Raw genomic sequence first — 24,798 nt, 5'->3', positions numbered from 1 at the left:
ACATGTCCACTACTTTTCACAGCACAATACTTGAAACACTTTTTCACTCAACGAATATTCAATTAACAAAAAATGTACTCATCATGTGGCATGGGACTGACAACACGCTTGGCAGTCCAGGGCCACAGAAATGTCAAATTCTCCCCGAGGATCACATAACCTAGTATTTTGAGCACAGTAGGAGAAAAAGTATATTATGGATACAAAACCTGGGGTCTGAAAGCACCAGTTTTAAGCTCAGGTTTAACCTAGTTGGAAATATTATCACTGCAGTGACGTTTCATGGTTTTACTATTTGTGACCAAGGTACAAGACAGGCATTTAGTTTATACTGACGGAGTTCAACATGGCGTTCTACGCTCCCCCTTGGCCAGGAATTTTATTTAGTATTTCCTTCTGTAAACATCACTGCCATGCTCCTTTTTCAGCACACTAATTGAATGTCAAGACTCAGCTGGCTCTGATAAATTTAGGTTTCCATAGCAATACAAACAAAGATGAGAAGATGCCACATAATAAGGTAATATGATTTCATTGGGATAAACAAAACACAGACCAGTACTCAAGATAGGTATAATCTAGTCCCAGCAATAACTAGTAGCTACCACTCTAGACAAGACTTGTACTCTTTAGGGGCTTAGTTAAACCAAGATGGACCAGAACAGATGGCCTCATGGGCATGTGCGCCCACTCACTTCTCATGCCGGTAACAGTCATCAACAATTCTTGTTCAGATTGTGTTTGTTGTCTAAGAGGAAAACTTTGCCATTCTGGTGTTAGATAACTCCTTAAGTTCCTTCTAGTCCTAACATTTTTGTTTCATAATTCTATAATTTGTGAGACTTAAAAAATCAACTTTCTCGGGGCTGGCCCTGTGGCCGAGTGGTTAAGTTCGCGCGCTCCGCTGCAGGCAGCCCAGTGTTTCGTTGGTTCGAATCCTGGGCGCGGTCATGGCACTGCTCACCAAGCCACGCTGAGGCAGCGTCCCACATGCCACAACTAGAAGGACCCACAACGAAGAATATACAACTATGTACCAGGGGGCTTTGGGGAGAAAAAGGAAAAAAATAAAATCTTTAAAAAAAAAAAAAAAAATCAAGTTTCTCACTAGCTGTTGACTTACGTTATTCAGCATAAAACTTCACATTAAGTCGACTGCTAATCTGCAAAAGATTCAAATGCACACTTCTGTCTAAAGTAACATGAGATGCTACATTTTCTCAACGCAATGAATAGGGCTGTCAACCAGAGGGTTGCTCTGACCTAGGAAAGAAGCTGCATGTCAAAACTTCACCAACGTGTGAGAGAGCCACATACTTGGCAGTGGCATCAGATTCACCATCACCATAGAAATATTTGTCCTATGTTGTGCCATTCACGCTCACTAAAGCAACCATCAGCCTCTTTGGTGTCTGCTCCCGAATCTCTCAAACTGAGAAGATGACAAGTGCAGTTATTTCTAGGTTTAAAAATAGTGGCCGCCTGCATTCCACATCAGAACATAATATGCAGTTTCATAATTGAAAGGAATGCTGACCTTGGCCCAGATAGGTTTCTTTTAAAAACATGTGCTAACTTAAAAAAAAAAAAATTCTGGGATTCTGTTCCCTGGATCACAAAGTTCTGAAGGCAGAAGCAGAACTTGTAGAAAGGTGACAACTGACTGCAATTAGCCCTCCCTTCCATGTGCAAGTATATGCCTTGCAGACGCTCCACCCCCAAGGAAAGTAGAGGCTGGGGAGAGGGTATGGGAAGCAGGGCCTGAAGGAAACGTTCCCAGAGTGATCCAGTGAGCAGGGCAGCACGATGCCCACTCTGCCCACACATGCTAGAAATGGTTTAGGGGGAGAGGCATGCAGGTAACAGCTCAGGGGGCAGGCGAGGGATGCTTTGTCACCACTTGGGCGCTTTGTACAGACCGGGGACAGTGTCTGTAGGTCAGACTCACCATATCCTTGCTGGTCAAAGCTTTGGGGTCATTTATATTATTTTTCAGTAAGTTGCATGCAGACAACATCTTTTCACTTAATTCATACCTAAAAGGGAAAAATAAAATAAAAGAAAGAGGGCTCATGATTGGCCACAAAAGGAAAGGCCTTTTTATCTCAAACTCTATATAACCCTTTAAAAAACAAGAGCCCCTCAGTCGACTTCGCTGGGTTGTGGTGGTGCAAGGCGCTTGCCTGGGACAGTCTGGGCATCCAAGGACGGAGGCTACCATACAGAGCCAAGGCCACCAGCCAGACCCCAGGTCTTCTCAGGAGGCAAGCTTTTGGCTTCACCAGTTTGGCCTTTATGACATTATGGAATAAGATTTGGAGACTTTTTGCTCCTTTTGTTCCAAGTTCTTAAAAATATTTTTACTCTTAAGGAGTTGAAAAGGTCTGAATTACCACATACTTATTATGCTGATCAGTAAACCACACATCTGAACTCACATTTGGTGATTCAGGAAGTGTTTGCTGAACACACAGGAAAATATAAAATTAAAAATCAGATGACAAATGGTATATAAATTATATCTCAATCAAGCTGTTAAAAAAAGCCAGATGACAAGAGATTGAGCCATTTGAAAATAACTGGAAATATAAACTGAAAACACTTACCTTGTGTTAATGCAGTTAGACTTTCACTTGCCAAATTAAATAGAGGTAAGTTTTCTGAAATGTTCTATTTATGCTTCACAGAGTGAAAAACCATATTGAAATTCCTATCTGATCTATTCTCTCCTGTTTTATAAAGCATCAATTCCACATTTGCTAATGGTCTTTAAAATTTACTACATTTTTAGGTACAGGTTTCAGCCAACCAGAGTGTTTATTTGATATTTCAGCTGCTGTTTATGATAATCCAAAATCCATTCTCGTGCTGTTCCCAATCGCTCAGCGAGCAACAAATTATAGATGTGTCACTGATTACATCATCTTTACAGTAAATGGAATTTTGGGTTGAGGCCAAAAGACTGTTCCTCTCACACACAATGATCCTGTAATAACAGTACTGACACCCATATCAGGATAAATGGCTACGGATAAAATCTGAAACCTTAAAAGAAATGCACTAGTCACAAAAAAATTCCAATATGTCTTTAAATATAAGGTGGATGTTCAAACAGTGGAAACTTTAGTGGTACTCAGTAGTTCTGTGGATGGTGGCTCCACATATAAAATTAGATAGCAAATAAACTTAAAAAAATCAAAGGTGACTAGCTATCAAGCCATTCTCTTTGCTACCATAAGAGATCTAGGAGTTATCACCTTCTGCACTTGCATTTATTAGTATCACGGCAAGATGGACGTACCTCTGAGGAACAGATAAAGCTCAGCTTTCCTTTGGAGACGGGAAAGACCAAACAATTAGACTCAACTGCAAAATCTCCTAACTGGCCAATTCTATTGCCAAAGCACGTTAACTGTGGGAAGGGAGAGGGGAGGGGAAGGGAGTGTACCACACCTCTCTCTGATTTCCACCTTCTCAGGTTCACATTCTTGAACCTGCATTTCATCTTCCACCCTGGTGGACTTGAAACCTTCAACATTAACTGCATGGTGCCCTTCCGCCATTCCCCGAGTGTCTTCATCCTCCTCTTCCTCCTCCTCTTCCTCAGGAGGGTACTCAATGGCATCACACTCGTCATCTGACTCGGAAGAAGAGCTTTCATCTGAGCTGGAATCATCACTTGAAGTTGTTTCATACCTAGGTGGCAATTGGGAGTTCAGGAGATGCAAGGGGTGCCCATAGAGACCCAGTGACAGAAATTTCTATGAAGGGAAGCTGCTACCTGATTCCAGAAATTTCGCCAGTGGTTTTAGATCCTGCACTTAGAAGTTCAAAGTCAAGTCTATTTAAAAAAGCCTAGTAAGCCTGGTGGTTTTGAATGAGTTCTGACTTAAAAGGGATAACCTGGGTTGCCAACTAGTATCATACACTATTTGTAGGAAAAAAATGATATATACATATATAGCACCTCTGGCTTAGTATAAATCAAAGGAAACTTATTTTATGGAAACCAGGTCTGCAGCTGTTCATTTTTCCCTTCCTTTTCTCCTTCCCCTTTCACTCCTATTTTGCTTTATTAATTCTCCCAGCGTCAAGGTGCACAGATTATGTACGTAACCACCAGCTCCTCAGGTACACGTCCAAAACCTGGGCCACATCACCTAATAAGCTTTTAAAGATTTGGAAAATAGGCACCCTCAAGTTAAATGTTGGTGGTACACTTTACTATAAATATCATTTCAACTAACTTGGCACTATTGCATTCTTGTCCAGGCCATGTATCAATTAACACATTAATTGCTTTGGTTCAATTGTAGGAGGACAAACAGGCTTAACTATTTATGCGGGCCAGTTAGAAGAGAAGGACTAAATGACTCATAAACATTCTATTTAGAAAGCAAAGCACCGATGACACGGCTAGGGTAGTCTTCGGGTGAAAGACTCTATAATTTTGTTTGTAAACATGGAGAGCTGAGCAAAACAACCCTTTTTGAAGGAGTGGCTGACTCTCACTGGCCCATGGCGTGATGCTCAGTCTCTTTCTGGGGGTTTCTGAGTTCTGATACAGGTAAGCACAAGTTGTCCAACAGTGCAAGAAACCTGCTGCTTTTGTTGAAGACTATTTTTTTTTTTCAGATCAGAGGTGTGAAGACGTAAATCACTCAGCTTCATCAGGTATCCTTTCAAGAGTGACATATCCTTAAAGACAGCAAGAAGAGGAGAGAAGAGAAGCCCTGAGGAGGGAATCTTCCATCACCAAGATGTGGCAGCATCCCAGACTAGGCACCTTTAAATACAACTTGAGTAGGCAGGAGGCACAGGAGACAGACAGACCATGTATAAACGCTAGTACCACCATCTTTCCTTACCCTCCATTAATGCCAACAAATTGAAGATTCTTTTTGGCTCCGTTTGAATCTTTGTTACCATCTTTCTTCTTCATGATGGACTTCAGTGTACTTTCATTATTTGTACATACTGTGAAAAAGTGAATCAAGGTGATAAAAATTAATATAATTCATACCCTTACAAGTTAAGTGAATAGGTAATCTTTCTTCATGTACATTTTTTCCCCTCATTCATGTAAATATAGATCTTGGCATGTATAAATGAGAAACTTGCACAAAATCCATTGGAAAATTGTGTGCATGCAAAGAAAATAATTCAAAGTTCCATTCATAACGCTAAGTGGAAAAAATCTCCATTAGTACTTCCAGACATAACAAAAGCAGTGACAATCAGCATCTGTATCTGGCTTTGTTGTTTAGAAAGTGATGTCGTGTCTCATTTGATCCTCAAAAACCATTTAGGCACTAAAATAGGGGTTATTATTCTTTTTCTGCAGTTGAGATAACCTGGAAAAAATTTATGCCTGCCAGACTGTGAAAAGAGCGAAATGCTATTTAAAATATTTCATAATTCACAAAATTGGATGAGTTTTCTGAAGGGGACTGCATGGCTCTTTCTTCAGCAATCTTAAGGACATTCTAGGCCTACCTTCCTAACAAGTGGATACTAGTCCTTCCAGGTCAGTTTATAAGGCACACCGACATTAGACTGGCATGTGGTAAGGCTGGCCCCAGAAGCCTGATGCTGAGAAGGACTGTGAGTGAGAAGCGTTACCGTAGAGGCCGGAGGCGATCTGGTCGTCTGTCAGGTTCACTGGAGACAGCGTGCCTTCCTGAGCGAGGAAGGCATCCTGGCTGCCAATGGGCCTCTCGTCTGCGGTCCCCACCTCTCGCTCATGCTGGGATGTCTGTGTGTTCAACAGTCCTCCTGACTGAAGGCTTCCACACTTACAGGTGTATTCCAAATTATTTCCTGTCAGGAGGGAGAAGGGTGTAGAAGTTTGTGATGCTAACATCAAACAGGATGGGCTAAATGGTTAAAAAAAAAAAAAGATTCTTGCAACCCATCATCTTCTCAAGTGCTTTCCCTGTTTTCTTTTTGCATAAATGGTATGACTATCCAAGCCACCCAAACTCAAACCCCCAAGGCCTCTGGACTCAATCCTTTTTATTGCCACATCTGGATCTGCCAACACTTGTCATCCTAACTCCACAGTGCCTCTTCTTTTCTCTCTGTTCTGGCTGCCACCATCTAGCCTTGACTGGGCCACTGGCGTAGCATCCTGACAGTCCTGCTTCCGTCATCCTCCGTCCTCTTGCACACTGCTACAAGAGCAACAGAGTAATACTCCCACTCAGCTCAAATCCCATCATCACTCCAGCTAAAGCAACATCTGAGCAAACCTACAAAGCTCCCCACCGCTCAGGAAATGTGGTCCACACTGCTTAGCCAGATATTCTAGACCACCCATAACCTGGCACCAACTTCTTAGCTCTCCAACTTTATTTCCCACTACGCCTGTGGTCCTTTTTTTGGGACGGGGACTGCATCCCAGCAGATGGAACTACTCCCGAGGTAGAGTGAGGGTCTCATTTTCCTGTCAGCACACCTCAGCGTATGCTCTTCTTCCATTGGAATGCTTCCTCCTCCCACCTTCACACGGTCAAACTCTCCCATCACCTCCCCTCACAGCCTTCCCTGATCTCCCTAACTCCAAATATCTCCCCTGTCTCGAACTCTCAGGGCCCATCTTTCAGACCCTCTTACAGGATCTCTAACACAAGGACTAGATGATTCGTATGACTGTCTTTGACTCCCTGCTAGCCTGTAAACGTTTTGAGGGCACCAAACACTTCTGATCAACTTTGTTTCTCTCACTACATCTACTAGATTGCTTGTACATATGTTACATACTTAATATTTGTTCACTGACCGAAGCAGAACAATTGGCTTAAGTAATATTACATAATTAATGTATTTAGGTCTATCATAGAATTTTCAATGTGGCTGACATGTAATATGTTTAGAATAGATGGTTAAATGAGAAAAGCAGATAATAAAATTCCATGTACAATATGAACTGATTAAAACACATTAATATACATATATTTACATAGAAAAGTTATCTGGAAGCTATGGTGATTTTACTTTTCCCTGTTTTTCCCATTTTTTTCTATTATGAATACTGTGTTCAAAATCACTTTTTAAAAAATAAAAAAATTCTTTGACTTAGCAATTTGATTGCTAGAAATTTTATAAGGATGTACAAAAAGATATAGAGGGGCCCAGCAGTGTAGTGGTTAAGTTCTCACGCTCCGCTTCAGCAGCCCAGGGTTGACAGGTTTCTACCCCGGGCACGGACCTACACACCACTCATCAAGCCATGCTGTGGCAGCGTCCCACATACAAAATAGAGGAAGATTGACACAGATGTTAGCTCAGGGCCAATCTTCCTCACACACACACACACACACAAAATATATAGAAGGATGTTCATTGTTTCCATGTGTAAAACAGTAAGAAGAGGCAGTTATCACAACCCGCCGATAAGAAACCGGTGAACTCATACACTGCTGGTGGGAATGCAAACTGGTGCAGCCACCATGGAAAACAGTATGGAGATTCCTCAAAAAATTAAAAATAGAACTACCATACGATCCAGCCATTCCACTACTGGGTATCTATCCAAAAAGCTTGAAGTCAGCAATTCCAAAAGTCCTATGCACCCCAATGTTCATTGCAGCATTATTTACAATAGCCAAGACATGGAAGCAACCTAAGTGCCCATCAACAGATGAATGGATAAAGAAGTTGTGGTATATATATACAATGGAATACTACTCAGCTGCAAAACAGAACAAAATCACCCCATTTGCAACAACATGGATGGACCTTGAGGGAATTATGTTAAGTGAAATAAGCCAGTTAGAGAAGGATAATCTCGGTATGACTCCACTCATATGAGGAATTTAAAAATGTGGACAAAGAGAACAGATTAGTGGCTACCAGGGGAAAGGTGGGGTGGGGGGTGGGCACAAAGGGTGAAGGGGTGCACCTACAACACGAATGACAAACATTAATGTACAACTGAAATCACACAAGATTGTAACCTATCATTAACTCAATAAAACAAAAACTGGTGAAATAAGTTCTGGTACATTTATACAAAGGAATTCTATGCATCCATTAAAAATGTTAATATAGGTGGATATTCATTAACATAGAAAGATGTGTTATGATGTGTTACTGAGTTTTAAAAACAGGTTATAAAATAGTACAGAGAGAATAAACCTATTTTGGCAAATAATTATATTTATATGTATACATATTAGAAAAACTCTGGAAGGATATACAATAAAACTGCTTAACACTGCTTTTTCTAAGGCTAAAGAATTATATGTTGTTATAATTTTTTTCTTCTGTCTCTATTATTTCCTAATTTATGTATTATAAACATAAGTTACTAATATAAATAAAAATTTAAGACTACCTACAATAATGTCATGTGATAAGAATCTTATCACAACTTTCTCTCTTTAAAAGTAAAGCTTTGAAATCCCTTAGATCCTTAGAAGAAATTTAAGTACTGATTGTATTTTGAAGCAATCAGAAGAAAAAGCACTATGATAGACTCTAACACTGTTCCCTTCAAACTCCATTGTTCATAAGAATCATCTAGGGTATTTGTTAAAATGCAGATTCCCAGGCACGTGGGGCCAGAAACTCATTCTGTGGATCTGGGACAGGGGCCCAGTGATGGGCATTTCTGACATCTCCCACTGACCCACCCACAAGAGACTCTGATGCAGGTGGCCCACTTTGGAAACTACTGGTTTAAAACAATGGCATTCTAATAAAAGGCAGAAGGAAGCAAAATGTTCAAAGTACTATTGGAGGGCTGTGCATTCAGCTCTCCAATATGCATCTCTCTCTCCTGAACACAGAGAGAATGAGAGGGGGGGGGGGAGAGAGAGAGAGGGAGAGAGAGGGAGGGAGGGAGGGAGGGAGGGAGGGAGGGGTGGGTGAGAGAGAGAGAGAGAGGGAGGGAGGGAGGGAGGGAGGGGTGAGAGAGGGAGGGAGGGAGGGAGGGAGAGAGGGAGAGTGTGAGTGTGAGTGTGTGTGTGTGAGTGTGACTGTGAGAGAGAGAGTGTGTGCGTGTGTGTGTGTGTGTGTGGAGAAGACAGGTGGATTTGTGAAAGAATCAGTTGGGGAGCTCCCCATGCCTACAGCCAGAGGCAACCATTTCTCTTCACCAGGGCTTAGTTTTGTAAACCAGAGCTTTTCCAATCAAGGTCCAACCCCTCCAGTGGTCCTTCAGAGTGGCCACGTGACAATTACTCCTACCCCTGGGCTAGATTTAAATTGTTGTACAGGCCTGGAATTTCAGCCTCCTTCACCAGTTGAATTCTAACCATACTCTTTCTAAGGCTCAGCCTCAAATCTATTTCCTCTCCAGTGTTTTTCCTATGATACTATTCCACAGAGATCTCTTTTTCCCCTCATTGTCGGGCAGCACTTACTGTGCAGACCAAAATATACCCTGCCCTGTTTCCTTGGCTTCACGTGTGTGATCTTGGTGAGAATGTGAGGTCCTTGAGTCCCTCCATGCTATGTTCTTATTTGGTGTCCTCTTCAGTGCTTAGAACAATGGCGGACAGTAGAAAGCCTTTAGTAAGTGCCTATGTAATTCAACTGAAAGTCACGGGGATTCTATTGAGGCTAACTAGCAAGGCAAAGACCATTAGATGCCAAACTAGTTCATTCGCTGAAATCAGAGGGAATTTGTCACCTTTATTGCCAGAAAATGTTTTTCAGATGGTATTGAAACTCTGGCTGCTCTTGAATGGCCCAGAAACAATTGTCTGACCTTGATAAGGACCCATCTAGTTACAGGGCACACATAAGATGACACGTGACCCAGCATAAGACTCGGACAAGTTTTCCTGTGTTCCAGTAAAACACAGGAAAGGTGCAGCCCAGAACGCCAAAAATAAAGGGGCCGACAAAACCCAATGGTCTCCACCCTGGCTGCCCTTCAGAATCCCCGCGGTGGGGAAGGGGCTTTTAAAAATAAAGAGGCAGTAAAGCCTCTGCAGGTGGGCCCACGTAGCAGCATAGTTTTAAAAAGCTCCACAAGTGGTTCTGCTGTGCAGCCAGGCTTGAGAACCACGCAAGTAAGTCAACCAACAGAAAACCTGACTGCTGGAAATAAGAGGTTACACTTCCCCCTGGTTTCCATTCATCAACTTGGGCCACGTGAATTCTTAGGAATTACTGGCGGTTTAGTTAACAGCCCCAGACCACTAACGGTGGAAGTCCATGACCTACAGCAAATGCTCCCCAAACTAGATGGGCAAAAAAGAACAGGAGTGACTGCAAAGCACCTTCCAAATGCTGGCACTCTGACCTAGGCGCTCCAAACTCCTACCAGGGGGCAACGGTTTCCACAGGCACCACTGGGGAGCTGGTGAACGGAGTGGGCAACTGTGCAAAGTCTTCAGTCATTAACTCAAACTTACAACGGCCATAAATGCCAACAAAGCATGGGCCTCCTTTTACAAGCTGAGCAGATCTGTGATGACTAAAAGTGACAGAAAGCTCAGTGTTCTGGATAATAAAAGCAGCCTCGAAGCATGAACTCTGAAGTACACCTAGTGATTAATATATGGATAATGACAGTAGCTAAGGCAAACTATAATGAAAAATAAGTAACTTAAAATGAAAACTTGTTTTATGTTCTGCAGAAATGTTAAAAGCAAACTATTTGATAAGAAAAATAACGCAATGAAAAAGAGAGCTGGTGGAGTTTTAAAGAGATCACTTTCTCTAGTTTCCTCTGCGCCATTTATTCACAGAATGGGTATTAGTTGTTGGTATATAGCAATGTGTTTCTAACTTGGTTAGAAAGTTGATATTTAAAAATATATTAAAACGGATTTAAGAAGTTGCTCTGGGGGCCAGGCCCCGTGGCTGAGTGGTTAAGTTCGCATGCTCCGCTTTGGCGGCCCAGGGTTTCACCAGTTTGGATCCTGGGTGCGGACATGGTACTGCTCATCAGGCCACGCTGAGGTGGCGTCCCACATGCCACAACTAGAAGGACCCACAACTAAAACATACAACTATGTACTGGGGGGATTAGGGGAGAAAAAGCAGAAAAAAAAAAAAAAAAGATCGGCAACAGTTGTTAGCTCAAGTGCCAATCTTTAAAGTAAAAAAAAAGTTGCTCTGTTCACTGTTCTCCAACTGTTCTGGCATGCTAACTCATATTTTTATTTATAACGCCAAGTGCTTTCTGAAAACACAACTGTGAAGTGTGGCCAGCTAATTAACCACGTTATTGAGCCACATTTTCAGCTAGACATTCTGATTTGATTTTTAAAGAACATCTAGCTAACCTGTGAAGAAGAGGCAGAACTGAAATTTCTGAATCATTATGGAGGCCATTCAATCATTTAGATATTTTCCCAAAGTATAACTAAAAATTCAAAGGGATCTGAAATAATACTTCTAGTTTTTCCATAAAGCAAAGGGCTTGAGCAGGAATTCACTCTTTTCAGCCCACATGTTGGTTTGGGGAATAGACAGGAGAGATTATTCATGAGGGATCACTTTCTTTTTTGGTACATAGCACTTTTGGGGGAAAGTAAGTAGCTTTGATGGAGGAGAAAGGACAATCGCTTTCTGTTTCTAGGCTCACCTCTCAGAACTCTGCCTGGATGCCAATGCGTGTGGCCACCAACAGAAACTGGAGATAAAAAACTTAAATGTTCAGAGTTACAGTTTAATAATTTCCAGGGCCATTTAATATTTTCCTGAGAACATATTGGACAGCTGTCATGAAAGTATCTAAAAGTGGGTACTCAGAAATTAAAATGTTAGAGTGGATTAAGAATTAGGTTCTTCCTTACCATGACCCCACCCCCATTTAATTACACACCATCCTAAGACTTGACCCAGAAAACACACACTAAGAGGCTGCTTTAACTGAAGTTGGGTTGAATAGATGTACTTGGTGTTCTTCCAGATATAGCTAAGGTCCTCCTCACCTCCCTAGACCTCAGAGGGCTTGGTTGCAGTTAAACTCTTTGAGCACTTTCTATTTGCATGTTATCTGGTGGCTAACATATACCACCATAGGTTATCACACAGATTTCTGGTATCCCTGTCTTGGCTTCCCAGTTGGATTGCAAGTTCTTTAACGTGTAGACCACTTTACAGTCATGTGCTGCATAATGACATTTCGATAAACGATGAAGTGCATATATGACAGAAGTCCCATAAGATTAGTATCATAAAGCCTAGGTGTGTAGTAGGCTATACCATCTAGGTTTGTGTAAATACTGTATGGAAGGAAGAAATTCTCCTCTACCCTTTTAGGTTCTTCTGTCTGGTCTAAGAATTAAATTGACATGAGACAGAATAACAGGACAAAAACAAAAGTTTAATAACGCATATACATGGGAGAAACCCAGGAAAACCGAGTAACTTGCCAAAATGGCTGAAGCCCTCACCTTAAATATCATCCTCAGCTAAAGACAAAAGAACATTTTGGGGATGGGGAGAGTCAGGGACTTCAAAGGGAAGGAAGGCAGTTCACAGGTAGGTGAAAAGGAGTAAAGGTTGGAAAACAAGTGTTTGGCCACACAGAAATAGAAGAACACAGAGGGGAGCCCAACAAAACAGGCTTTTCTAGGTTCCTCCCTGCCACCTAGTTCATTTTATGCTAAGGTGACAGCTTGCTTCCTGCAACAGGTTTTTTTTTTATCTGACTTCTTTTAAGCAGTCAAGGGGGAGGTAACAAGAAAAACTTTCTGTTTTTTGTTTCTTAAAAATAATCAGCCTAGGGGCCGCCCCTGTGGCCAAGTTCATGTGCTCCGCCTCGGCAGGCCAGGGTTTCGCCAGTTCGAATCCTGGGCGCAGACATGGCACCGCTCATCAAGCCATGCTGAGGTGGCATACCACATGCCACAACTAGAAGGACCCACAACTAAAAATACACAACTATGTACCGGGGGGGAGCTTTGGGGAGAAAAAGAAAAGATAAAATCTTTAAAAAAATAAAATAAAAAAAAATAATCAGCCTAAAATAATCCTCATGTTAAGGAGACATATTCCGGCGTGGCAAAATTTGTTTGTTTATGATGTTCGCCCAATGATGCAATCACCTAACGACGCATTTCTCAGAACATTTTGCCATCGTTAAGCGATGCGTGACTGTATCTTTGTTGCAGTACTGTGCTTTGCATATAGTTGACATTGAATGCATAGCTATCAATTGACCTGAATAGAGCCGGGACAGAGCAGACTTTAAACATCTTTACTGAGACATGAATGACTTGCTGCTTGGAGGAAGAATAAACAACTGTAGCTATTGTTCAACATCAACAACTCCCTTCATTGTTTACGACTGAACATTCAGGAACTCAAAGCTATTTCATCTCTCAAAAAACAACCAATCTCCATGCTTTAGCCAGAAATGAACGGCGCACTTTAGGATTCACTCAGAGTATAAGCGTCAAACTCAGCTCGCATCTCTTCCCAGAGTACATGTGCATTTCACTAATACCCACTTAAAACGATAAAGCAGCAGTTTAAAAGAGTAAGATTTTCAACAAGTGTCAACTAAAGGGCTCACACAGGTAGCGGACAGGTTTTTAATCTCCGTAAAAGGTTGTCCTCAGGGCTGCAGTGCCTTTTCTCAGGGTCTGTAACCGATGTCCTAGACCTGTAATTTCAATCTTTCCCAGGGTCAGCTATCCCTTTTGAGCATCGGATGAAAATCACACACTTTTTTCACAATTCCAAAAATGGCTGTTCATGAAGCTATGGACCCCAGATTAAGAAGCCTTCCTCTGAGGTTGTTTACTCCAAAAATATTTCCCTGTAACATGGCCTGGGTGTGCCTGTTGGGGTGTGGTGGTGGTGGGGAGCAGCAGGAAACCCAGGAATTTGGGGCGAAAAAGATCCCCAGATGAATCTGATGGGCAGCCTGGTCAAGAGCTACTTTCATAGAATAACTCTGGCAAAAGGGCCCCACGCAAGAAAAATCTAGTCCAACCTGCTCATGACACAAGAGGACACGGTGGCCCAAACTCTGTCTCCATTGTGATACTGTAGGTTCCTGGGCACCAGCACCAGAAGTCAGTTCTTCTGACTTCCAGGTCATCAGGGCTTCCTCTGCATCATGCCATTATACACGCACGGTTCCAGAAACATTTTGTTTAGATTATTTGATGCTCTTGTAGCATTCATTAAAAGAAAACTGAGATTTAAAAAAACAACCAGGTACTAGGACAAGTAAATGGTATACTATTTGAACTAAGAGAAAACTAACTAGAAATGGTATTTTGTAATGACTTTCTTTCCCTGCTTTTGCCTTGGCTCAGATCTCTGTCTACAAAATTGCTTCCACAGTTATGGGAAGGACTTCAAGTTCATAAATTTTTTAACAAACCCAAGATAACTAAGAGTGCAAATACAGAAGTTGATTTTAAAAGCAGTTCTTTGATTTGAGTATGAGACATGAATTTTCTATAAATCATGTGGTAGGCAGTTAAGTTCCGCTGTTGTAGATAGTTTTGTTTGTATTTGCTTGGAGACGGTTATATATTTTTAGAGTATAGTCACGCATGGCTTAACAACAGGGATACATCGTGAGAAATGCATTGTTGGGTGATTTTGCTGTTGTGCAAACATCACAGATTGTCCTTACACAAACCTAGATGGTATAACCCACTACACACCTAGGCTATATGGTACTAATCTTTTTTTTTTTTTTTTTGCTAAGGAAGATTAGCCCTGAGCTAACATCTGTGCCAATCTTCCTCCACTTTATATGTAGGATGCCACCACAGCATGGCTGGTAAGTGGTGTAGGTCCGTGCCCAAGATCTGAACCTATGAACCCAGGCTGCCAAAGCAGAGTGTGCTGAACTTAACTGCTATGCCACAGGGCCAGCACCATATATGGTACTAATCTCATAGGACCACTGTCACATATGCGGTCTATTGTTGACTAAAACGTCATTTCCGGCACAAGCCTGTGTTTGCAAGTCTAAGTTATTTGTCTAGAAGTTTCTTTTCTCCAGAGGGAAAAAGAAAATAAATATTAACCCACTCCTCAAACCAAAACAATTGATTTACAAGAATAAACTTTTTTCCTAAACATTTTCTGTTCTCACAGTAACCTGTTTCCTCTTAACTTTTTAATTCCATGAAAGAAAATCTTAAATACATGAAATTCACACTACCAGGAATTAAAACGTACTTTACAGAACATCTTTGGTTACCACCAGATTCTAGCTGCATCTAAACTAGGAGATTGTCTCTTAACTCCTAGAAACATGTTTCTGACATTTTACGTGAAAAATACATAGGTAGAATCAAATTTTGTTTAAAAAGTCTCTCTTTAAAACACAGACCTGCACACATCACACTTGTCCATACCAACCCTGCACGGAGTTACCTATGAGTGTGAGGCAGGCTCTCTTTACTTATGCTCTTCTGAACTGTTAATTTGTTACGAGCATATACTCCAGTTATAATTTGAGAAAGTGAACAAGAGTGTTAGGCATTATGCTGCTGCTAAAAATGATGCTCTTTTGCATACGAAAAAGTGATACCATGAAATCTTCAACCTTAGGAAAACTGAACAGAATTGTCTGGATTGGGCACTAATATACACTTACCTCAGTTTAGGCTTGTTTTGAGCTTTGACACGAATTCTGAATGACTCTCAAGTGAAAACTTATTCTACTCATTTTGTGTTTTCTTATTCTTATCTATGTGTTTCTTTATCTTGATAAAATTGTTAACTGGGGTGGCATCATAACTGGGGGGAAAAAGGCGATGGTCAGCCAGGATCATGAAGATAAAAATTTGGATTAAAAACAAGAGACCATTTGTACAATTTTTTTTTTTTGGCGATTTGTTCTGTGTCTACATTTCCATTTCTGGAAGTGCTAAAAACAGTAACAGCTATGCCAGCATGCACTCACTGAGCATTTATACTCTGTGCTGCAGACCACTCCAAATGCTTTGCTCGTATTGAGTCACTAAATCTTCATTTCGAGCCTGTGAGGAAATAAAGATAACTCATCCCAGTGGCAGAGAAAGAATTTGACCCCAGAACGTCTGGGTGAGGGACCCAACCTTAACTCCTTTAAACTAACGTACTAGGTTCACGTAAGTGATCCTTCATATGCTCTTTTAGGGAGACGTCAACTCCAAATTCCCTATTGTTTTATTTGGGTAAGAAAGTTTGAAATGAATACCTTTCTATACTCCAGTAAGCCTTTTGGTAGAGAAACACACGAAACATTGTGTGTGAGCAATATTCTACATTGTACGGTGGGCACAGTCAGCCACAGTGCATTCTGACAGCCTCACTCTTTTTTTCTTTTTAAAGATTTTATTTTTCCTTTTTCTCCCCAAAGCCCCCCAGTACATAGTTGTATATTTCAGTTGTGGGTCCTTCTGGTTGTGGCATGTGGGCCGCCGCCTCAGCATGGCTTGATGAGCAGTGCCATGTCTGAGCCCAGGATCTGAACTGATGAAACCCTGGGTGGACGAAGCAGAGCGCGCGCGAACTTAACCACTCGGCCTCGGGGCCGGCCCCTGACACCCTCACTCTTCACAGCTTGCAGGAGCTGAGGTCTCTACCTTACCACATCAAGCTGCTGTGACTTTCAGCCCATATAACAAACACCAGATAAAAATGTAATACCCTGGGTTGAGTTCCTAATCAAATTGCTCCTTCATTAGAATTTCAAAGCAAAATGTTTAAAATACAAATGGGATGGGAATTAGAGAAATACATTCAAGTTGTTCTCATGTGCTCTGAGAGGGAGGTGCCACTAGGACCAAATAAGCGCCACTAAAATATTCATACTTTTGGTTGACAAACGCTATAGGTCTCATGCATTGTAGCTGATGAATTGGGTGTTCATCTGCGGGGTCAGATCTAAACAGCGATGTGTGGAATGTCAGCATGACTGGCAAGACACCAAAAAACCACTGTATCCCAGCCAGACAAAACTTTCTCCCTGGTCTCGAGGCTCAGGGTGTCAGGCAGATCACTCCAATGTTGTAACATTGAATATTTTTGGCAAGAATGTGAAACAGAAACCCTATTTTGGGTTTTAGTTTGGGGAGGAGAGGAAGGAAGGATGGCAGGAAAATGCTCTTAGGATGGATGCTCGCTCCACTGTACCATCTGTGTCTGGGGGGAGTGAAGAGTTTTGTTTTGACTTCAAAATCTGACATCATGATTTTTAAAAAGAAGCAGACACAGACATATTATTACTTAAGACTGCTTCAGTCCACATATCGTTTTAATCCTATTTACTCTAAAATGACTTTCCTGTACCTTCAATGCTTTTGATTCTAAAAGGCATCAGCTATCAGTGTCATGCTCATTTTTTCTTCCACAATAAACTATCTGTCCCATGGCACAGTTACTAAAAGACCAATATTAATTCAGGTTTGGAAGTGGAAATCTAGGAGGATATAAAAATAATCTATTTCAATGGTCTCCTTTAACCACCACCCTTTTAGGCTATGGAGGGATGGCTTACTTACATTAAAGTCTATAGTGCACATTTTCACATAAAGTTAAATTCTGTGCGCACTGTACAAATCATCTGAAGCATTTACATTCATTTCGCACGCACCAGTTGGTCAGAGTGGAGAGTGCGTTGGTGGAAGCTTCCAAACCCCACACTACAGTTTAGCACGTCAACAAAAGAAACCACACGCAACCAGCACCAGCAGCAATGACAGTAGAGGCTGCCCTGGGTGCTCTGATGCCAGCGATGACCACATTGACAACCTGATAGGATGGTGCCCTTTCAATCCCCATTTTATGAAGGAAGTGTAAAGAAGGGCGACGTCCCGTCCCCACGTTACGCTGGTTTGTGATGGCTGGAGAGCCAGGAATGGAACCCAGCCCTCGGAAGAGTTACGACCTGTTAGAGACACATGCAACTGATAACAGGGGAAGTCCTTTTAGTGAAGCTCATAGGGAAGTATTACATGTCAAAAAATCTTCTGGGGTAATTTCTCAATTGTTAGCTTCAATTTGGAGAAAAGAAGGAGTGGGCAGGAATCCCAGTGAATAAGGGCAAGGATGAGGAAGACGAAAATATAAGAACCTATCAAAATGAACCATGGGGAAGGGCTCCCTTCTGAGTTCTGGCTGAGGGGCCCTTATCAAACAGGCCTGCCTGGACCATCATCTCAAATAGTCCCCACCCCAATCATCACCACTCGCTATTCCCATAACTAGAGTTCTTTTCTTCATAGCGCATATCATACCCTGACATACTTTAGGTCTATCGTTTATTGCCTATATCCCCAACAAAAACGTAGGCACCAGGAGGATAGGGACTCTGCTTGGTTTTGTTGACTGCACTATACCTTGGCCTATACCTGTGGTTGAAACAGAGCGAGAATTCAATCATTTGCTGAATAAATGAATTAGTGGAATCTCTCTCCTTTCATAAAAATTTTAATTAAGAATATTTTAACCAGTGTTTTTATTGATAATATCCTGGTAATTGTGGTTACAAACAGTGTAGGACTTTTTTCAGGTCTTTCTGTATAAAGTAAGCAAGTAAATAACTGGAAAACAAAGCATAAAGCATCAAATCAAACCAGCAGCCCCAGAAGACAGCCCCGAGGCCAGCCAACACTAGGCTGCTTTTCTTCTAGCCTTAGTACACAGCGAGAGGCCAACGCAGCTACGAGACAATGAGAATTAGCAGAGCTCCTTATGGATCTTGATCCTTGGTTTTCCTTCTACCAATTATCATTCTAAAGCTTTCTCCATGGTTCTAGCAGTTAAAAAAAAATCTGTCTCTCCTGGAAATACATTGTCCCCACCCTTCCTCATCCCCAGGTCCCTTAAAGTGCCACCTACCTGTGACTCGACCCAGGCTCGTCTTTGGGAAGTCAAGGTTCCTCAGCTCCTCAGTGCTTGCAGACTTCATGACAGAATTGATCGACGATAGGGTACTGATGAGCTGCGAGTTGAGGGAGCCAATCTGTGAGTGAGGTTCCCCAAAAGCTTCTGCCAATTCACTATAGTTCTCAGCCAGCAGCGTCTGCTGTTCTGCCAGCAGCTTCTGGACACGCTCGATGTAGTGATCCAAGCCAGTCATCATTCTAGATGGAGCCTGGGGCTGGGGGCTCTCCTCGAACTCTCCTACAGGCTCGTCCCCAACACCTATGCTCCTCCTGCTGGCTGTTGGCCCCACAGTCAACTGGGGAGGCCCACAAGCTATAGTCCTCATTTTGAGACCAACTAGGTAGTTGTCATTAATATTTATCTGCCCCACACCTAATTCTTTGGTCTTCACAGCTGATGGCCTGTCAAACCCAGAAGTGCCTGAGAGCACTGTTCCAACTCCGATGGACCGTGTCTTGGCAGAGGAGTTGATGTCCTTGACGCGGCCTTCTCCTATAGCCACTGTCCGCATCTCCACAGTCTGGGTGCTGGTCTGCTTGTCCGAAGTGCTGAGGGAGGTATTGGTACAGGATTCTGTAAGGGTGGCTGTCTCAGTGTTGGTGAACTGGTTTACCTGTTCCAAAATCGTATTGGTGTGCTGGCTGGTGGTATGAGGCACCGCCATGACGGCAGCTTCCACCTGGCTAACGTCCTCCGTGTTCATGCTCCGGGAGGTGCACTCCTTCGGAGAGCAGACAGTCACATCGACAGAGCAATCTCCACAACCAATGGATCGCACTTCTTTGAGACTGAGGTTGGTCTTGAGGAGTGTCAGGTCTTTCACAGACTCCTCTGTATTGCTGCCTGTTTCGCACACACTGATGTCCACTCCCACGCTCTTGTCACACGTCTCCACAGACCTCCCAGTACATCGATCACGCATTTCCACTCTTTCCTTAACAATCCACCAATTCATGGGCAGCTCTGGCCCCACGACTTTATTCTCACAGTCAGGCTGACACGAGATGCCTATGCTATTTGTTTGCACAGAGGTCCCGACACACGTGTCAACCATGTCCACATGACTGCCAGCCATTTGGTCTCTCGTCTGCACCACGGCCTCCACCATCTTGCTGTAAACAAGTGGCTGGGCCATCATGGCTTTGTCAACCTTTTTCCTCGATCCAGCAGCCTGCAGCTCTTGTTTGAGTTTAGTCATCTCCCGGTCATGGGTGGTTTCTTTAAGCTGTACTTCCAGGCGGTAGATCTTTTCCTTTAAGGCTTCTATCGTCTGTTGCTGCAGCTCAATTTCTTTGTCAGCTTCAGTGGTGACTCCAAGCATGGCTTCTGTCACGCTGACCCCAGAATTCCTGGTCTCAGTGACTGTCCCCACAGCAGCATCCTTACAGGACCTGGAGCCCCTGTGGTACACGACAATGTTGTCCATGTGCTCGTCAGCGCCCACAGCCACAGACCGGCACTCTGGAGGCTGGCTCTGCCCGTTCTCCCTGAGCTCCGAGGAGGCCTCGTAGCTGCTGTCCTGGATCTTCTGCTCCAGGGCCTGCATGTCTGCCGTGAGCTGCCGGAACTCCTTTATCCTCTGTGTGCTCTGCTCTACACTCTCCATCTCTTCGTCCTCATAGTCAATATATAATTCCCCGCCACTTCTCCGGGCCCTGGAGAGCTGCTCCAGCTGGGAGGCATTCCCAGCACTGTAGGACCTCTTCCTCACACCACAGACATCGTTCTGGCATGCAGCTCTTTGGTTTTTCAGCTGTGAGGACAACTGCCTTTTCTCCTCTTGCAAGACAGAGATCTTTACCTGGAGCACAGGGATGGTTCGCACCTGCTCTTCAAGCTCCTTCAGGCGTTTCAGAGCAATGGCCATCTGTTCACGGATGTGCTGCAGGTGCATGGGGCTCACGTTGGTCACTGGAGTGGAAATCCCTGAGCTCAGGGGGCTGTGGCGGATAGAGCTCCCCATGGAAGAAGTGGTGGCAGCAGCTGGGGCATAGCCACCATAATCCCCATTGCCTTGGTATCCATTCTGAAGCTGGTGCATGGCAGGATTGTGGTTTCCAGAACCCATAAAAGAGGAGAGAGAGCTCGTGGAACCCATGCCTCCAAAACTGGCCAGCCTGGGCCTTCGGAACTCACCCGGCGTCTGCATGGTGACTCTCTCCTGTTCCAGTCTTCTGCGGGTCTCCATTAGTGTCTTGGTGACATGAAGGTTGTGCTTTGAGAGTTGTGGTGAGGGTGGTGGCAGCTGTCGACTTTCTGGGATGGTAAGAAAAGTAGGGGAAGTCTCCAGAGGGGCAGGTGGCCTTGGGACTGGAGTTGATGTAACCTGGCTTCTGGCTAGGAGGAAGTTCGGGCACTGCTTGTTGTCATCGCTGTTGGAGGATGAGAGGGATTCAGTAGAAGTCCATATACCTTGCTGACCTGGTGTGGCCCTGGTTTCTGGGCATGGCACAGATGGTTTTCGCCTCTTCTGGATGTTCAGTTTCTTGATGGTGTTTCCCTTCTGTATGTCATCCACGTATTTGAGAAAATCTAAGTCTAGCTGATAACCATAGGGGGTCTCCACAAAATAAGGATCTTTATGTTCCTTGTCATGGTCTCCATTCAGAACATCATCTGCTTTTCCTAAGAGAGAGAGAGAGAGAAGAGAATATTAGAATACTATTAATACACATACTGGTAAAAACTAATATTTTTGTACATTGCAGTGTGGCAAGCTGGTATGATTTAAGATCCTGGATCTACAACTGAACAGCTGGGTGAGCGAGTTAATAAACCTCTCAGAACTTAAGTTTCCCCCAGAGCAAAAATGGAAATACACATATTTAACTCATAAAGTTAAGAGAATGTAGTGAATGAACGATTTTAAAGAGCTATGTACATAGTAAGTCCTGACTAAATATTTTTTAGAAGAATGCATTATAAAGACTTCAAAGCATTTTCAAATAGATCATTTCTTTTATCGTCTACAGAGCCCAGAAGTATGGACAGCAGTCATTAAGACTCCTACTTTATAAAGTGTAATCTGAAGCACAAAACGCTAAAAGTTTTAGAATAACGGACCAAGTCAGTGTAGATCCAGGAAGCCTGAGACATGAGTTCTCCCGTCTACTGCTCTTTCGGCAGACTTCACGGCCTTTCTAAATGATGGCCAAGTGTGCCCCAGTGCCTAACCACCTCCACAAGATCACAATTTGCCCTGACATCTTCCTTGCTAAGAAAGCTGGGACACAGAGGACACTGAGTGATTAACTCCAGCAGCACGGATGCAAGAACACAGAGGACAGACTTTAACTCTACTTTGTGTTTTTCCATTTAAAAACAGAACCAAACCCTGTTCCAACTAGAGGAAAAGTTTTCTCCACTTTGACTTCTTTTGGACAAATCACATTATCCCAAGAATACCCTGTTTTGCATTTGTGATATAGCCAAACAGATGCAAAGGAGAATGAAAATTACTCCAAACACTGGATCATGTGGCATTCGGGAAACGCTACTTCTGGCTAAACTAAACATTTAGAAAAGGAGACACAAGAACCTTTCAGGACACAGACCTTGCTGCTGACCTGAGCTGTGCATTTCAAATCGAAAAGCAAGGCCATTTTTGTTTGTTTAAATTGTAGGATTAAGTAATGTGTTTTCCTAGAGTCATAATAACAAGCTCTGCATTTTCAGAGCTACGGAAAGGACCCAAAAGCAATGAGTGAAAATGTAAGCCATCTGTACCCCTACCCCCATCCTGGGTATAAAAACCTAGCAGATAGCTGTCAAGGTCCAAGTACTTCCAGCTTTGGGTTTCGTGCCTGCCCTCCCCAGCTCCAACATCACTGAACATTTACACCTGATAGTGTGAATGCTCTGAGTAATCCTTTCGCCTCCATTCACCCTCTTTCCTCCGAAATACTGAAAGAAAAGTACACTGCCAGAGAAGTAAAAAAGTTATCTATCTTCGTGTCCTGATTTAAAAACACTATTAAACTGTTCTAGCTGTTAGAATTTAGGCACTAGATTTCAATTTTAAAACATGTGGAAAAGAATTCTATTGGAAGAGGCGCTCAGCATCCATCCTTTTCTTGCCTAAGGCAGGGTGAGCTGATGAAGAGGCCTGTGCCTGGAAACCGGTGCTCACGCGAACAAGAGCGTGTCTCTCCTTCTCTCCTCCTTTCCTTTTTAACGCCACACAGACAACCGCTCGCTCCAAATATGCAGCCGGACCTGTTTCCAGGGCTGTCTGAAATTCCACAAGCAAAGAGAAACTGCAGGCTCGGGTGTCAGCCAGAGGCAGACAGATCTCACCAAGGGGAGGCGGCGAGGCTGAATCGGGCCGCGGCTCCCAGCCTGCCTTCCCGCCGCTGCGCGCCGCCCGGGGGATTCAGCCGCCGAGAGGAGCCCCGCTCGCCCGCCCGCTGGCCGCACACCTACCGGCCGCCCTCCGCGCTGCGCTCCGCGCCCGCCCGGCCCGCGGCCCCGCTCAGCAGCGCGCTCGCGGCGCCCCGGCCCTGCCTCGGCCGCCCTCGGTCCTCGCCCCATAAGGAAAGGCGCTTCCCCAGTCTGGAAAGTCAGCGGGCCACGCGCACATGCCATAGGCCGAGGCTTCACCAATGAAGTCTCCCTCCGGCTCGGCGACACCACCCCCAGCACACTCAGCTGTTCGGCATTCCCTGCTTTCTTAATGAAAACAGGAAACCGCGAGCTTTCGAAAATGTGTGTTCTTCATTTCAGGGTTGCCAGGAGTAAAAATAAAGCCAGCAATTTAAACATCTCCACAGAGAGGCTCAGTCTTTGCTGGACCAGTCACTTCGTCATGAAAGAGTCTGTGTTCTCGGGTGGAAACGCAGCAGCCTGGCTCCCGGTCACCTGAGGAAGTTGGAGGCACAGCTGGTCCCACTGTTCTCGGCAGGTTGTCAAAGGACCCTGCAGGACTCGCTGGTCCAGAGCGCTGCGGGAGCTCATCTCTGCACTCGGTGCAAAACCAGTAACAAGAAGTTATCCTGTAACGTTCATCTCAACTGAGCCTTTGCCATTGATGAAAGTTTCTTAAAAATTTATTTTAGAAATCACCTTTTTCCAATTACAAAAGTAGTTGATGCTTGTAAAAAAAAAAAAAAAGGTCATGTACAGACCACTTAAAGGAAAAAAGTCACTGACATCTCAGCATCTAGTGCCAACCAATATTTTGGTACAACTCCTAGGTTTTTCTGTGCATGTCTTAACATAGTTACTTTTCCCACATAAACTAAAATTAACCTTTCCTGTTGCACAAGCTTACTTCTCTTCAAAAATGTTTTTTTAATGTGTTGATTTAACGTCAGGATTTAGAACACAAACAAAACGCATCACATTTTCCAGTGAAACTTAACTGGCCCATCTTTAGATGTTTCCGAAGTTCACAGAGGCATGGGTCATGCTGAATTATCCCCAAATGAACTTTGGACTTCTAAATCTACAAACCAGGAGAGGTTAGAATTTAACCATGTTAAGCTTGATTATTTCCTAATACTGCTTGAATCAGACTACCCGAAGGACTTGTAATCCAAATTTCATTCACCAGCAACTAAAAAAGCAAGATGTGTTCTCAGGGTGTCATTTTTACAAACAATTGCCCACAGTACAAATTTTATTCTACAACTAAATAAAGATATCTAGCGTCATTATTTTTTACCTTCTGCTTTCTAGAAAGTGTCCCTTTACATACCTTTAACACAAGGATGGCACTTACAGGGTACTGATTGACTTCCCAACGTTTTTGAAAGCAAAGAATTTAAAAATTTCCTTCATTGCTCCCGCTCCCAACCACACACATCAATTAACAAGATGCTGGGAATGAAGAAGGTGTTTGAAAATGTTCACTGATGGTGTAAGACTGAATATACAGTATAACCCAATGAACTTTGAGAAACATCTTAACACTCTAGACTGAAGCTGCTTGCTCTGTATTAGTGTTAGGGACATTTCTTACACGACGCTGTTTCAGTGGTTATCTTT

General features: G+C 43.2%; 1 protein-coding gene across 27 annotated transcripts in view; it reads right to left on the bottom strand.

The window, feature by feature from the left end:
* Positions 1-24,798, bottom strand: part of KANK1 (KN motif and ankyrin repeat domains 1) — a 199,323-nt gene that overhangs the window by 8,593 nt on the left and 165,932 nt on the right. For 11 of the 27 annotated variants that reach the window (XM_070590466.1, XM_008512747.2, XM_070590468.1 and 8 more), the window contains 5 exons: positions 18,766-21,438; positions 5,623-5,820; positions 4,869-4,977; positions 3,454-3,696; positions 1,949-2,036 (listed from right to left, as the gene is read on the bottom strand). In XM_070590466.1, coding sequence (XP_070446567.1) covers positions 1,949-2,036; positions 3,454-3,696; positions 4,869-4,977; positions 5,623-5,820; positions 18,766-21,438 — 3,311 coding nt within the window. Of the gene's footprint in view, positions 1-1,948; positions 2,037-3,453; positions 3,697-4,868; positions 4,978-5,622; positions 5,821-18,765; positions 21,439-21,876; positions 22,060-23,028; positions 23,373-24,798 lie in introns of those variants that run through there. The other 16 variants (XM_008512749.2, XM_070590471.1, XM_070590470.1 and 13 more) reach the window with 8 other exon arrangements.

This window comes from Equus przewalskii, chromosome 22 (genome assembly GCF_037783145.1).
Source record: "Equus przewalskii isolate Varuska chromosome 22, EquPr2, whole genome shotgun sequence".
Taxonomy (NCBI): Eukaryota; Metazoa; Chordata; class Mammalia; order Perissodactyla; family Equidae; genus Equus; species Equus przewalskii.
Note: the sequence above shows the minus strand (reverse complement) of the source record. Positions and strands in the feature narration are given on the sequence as shown.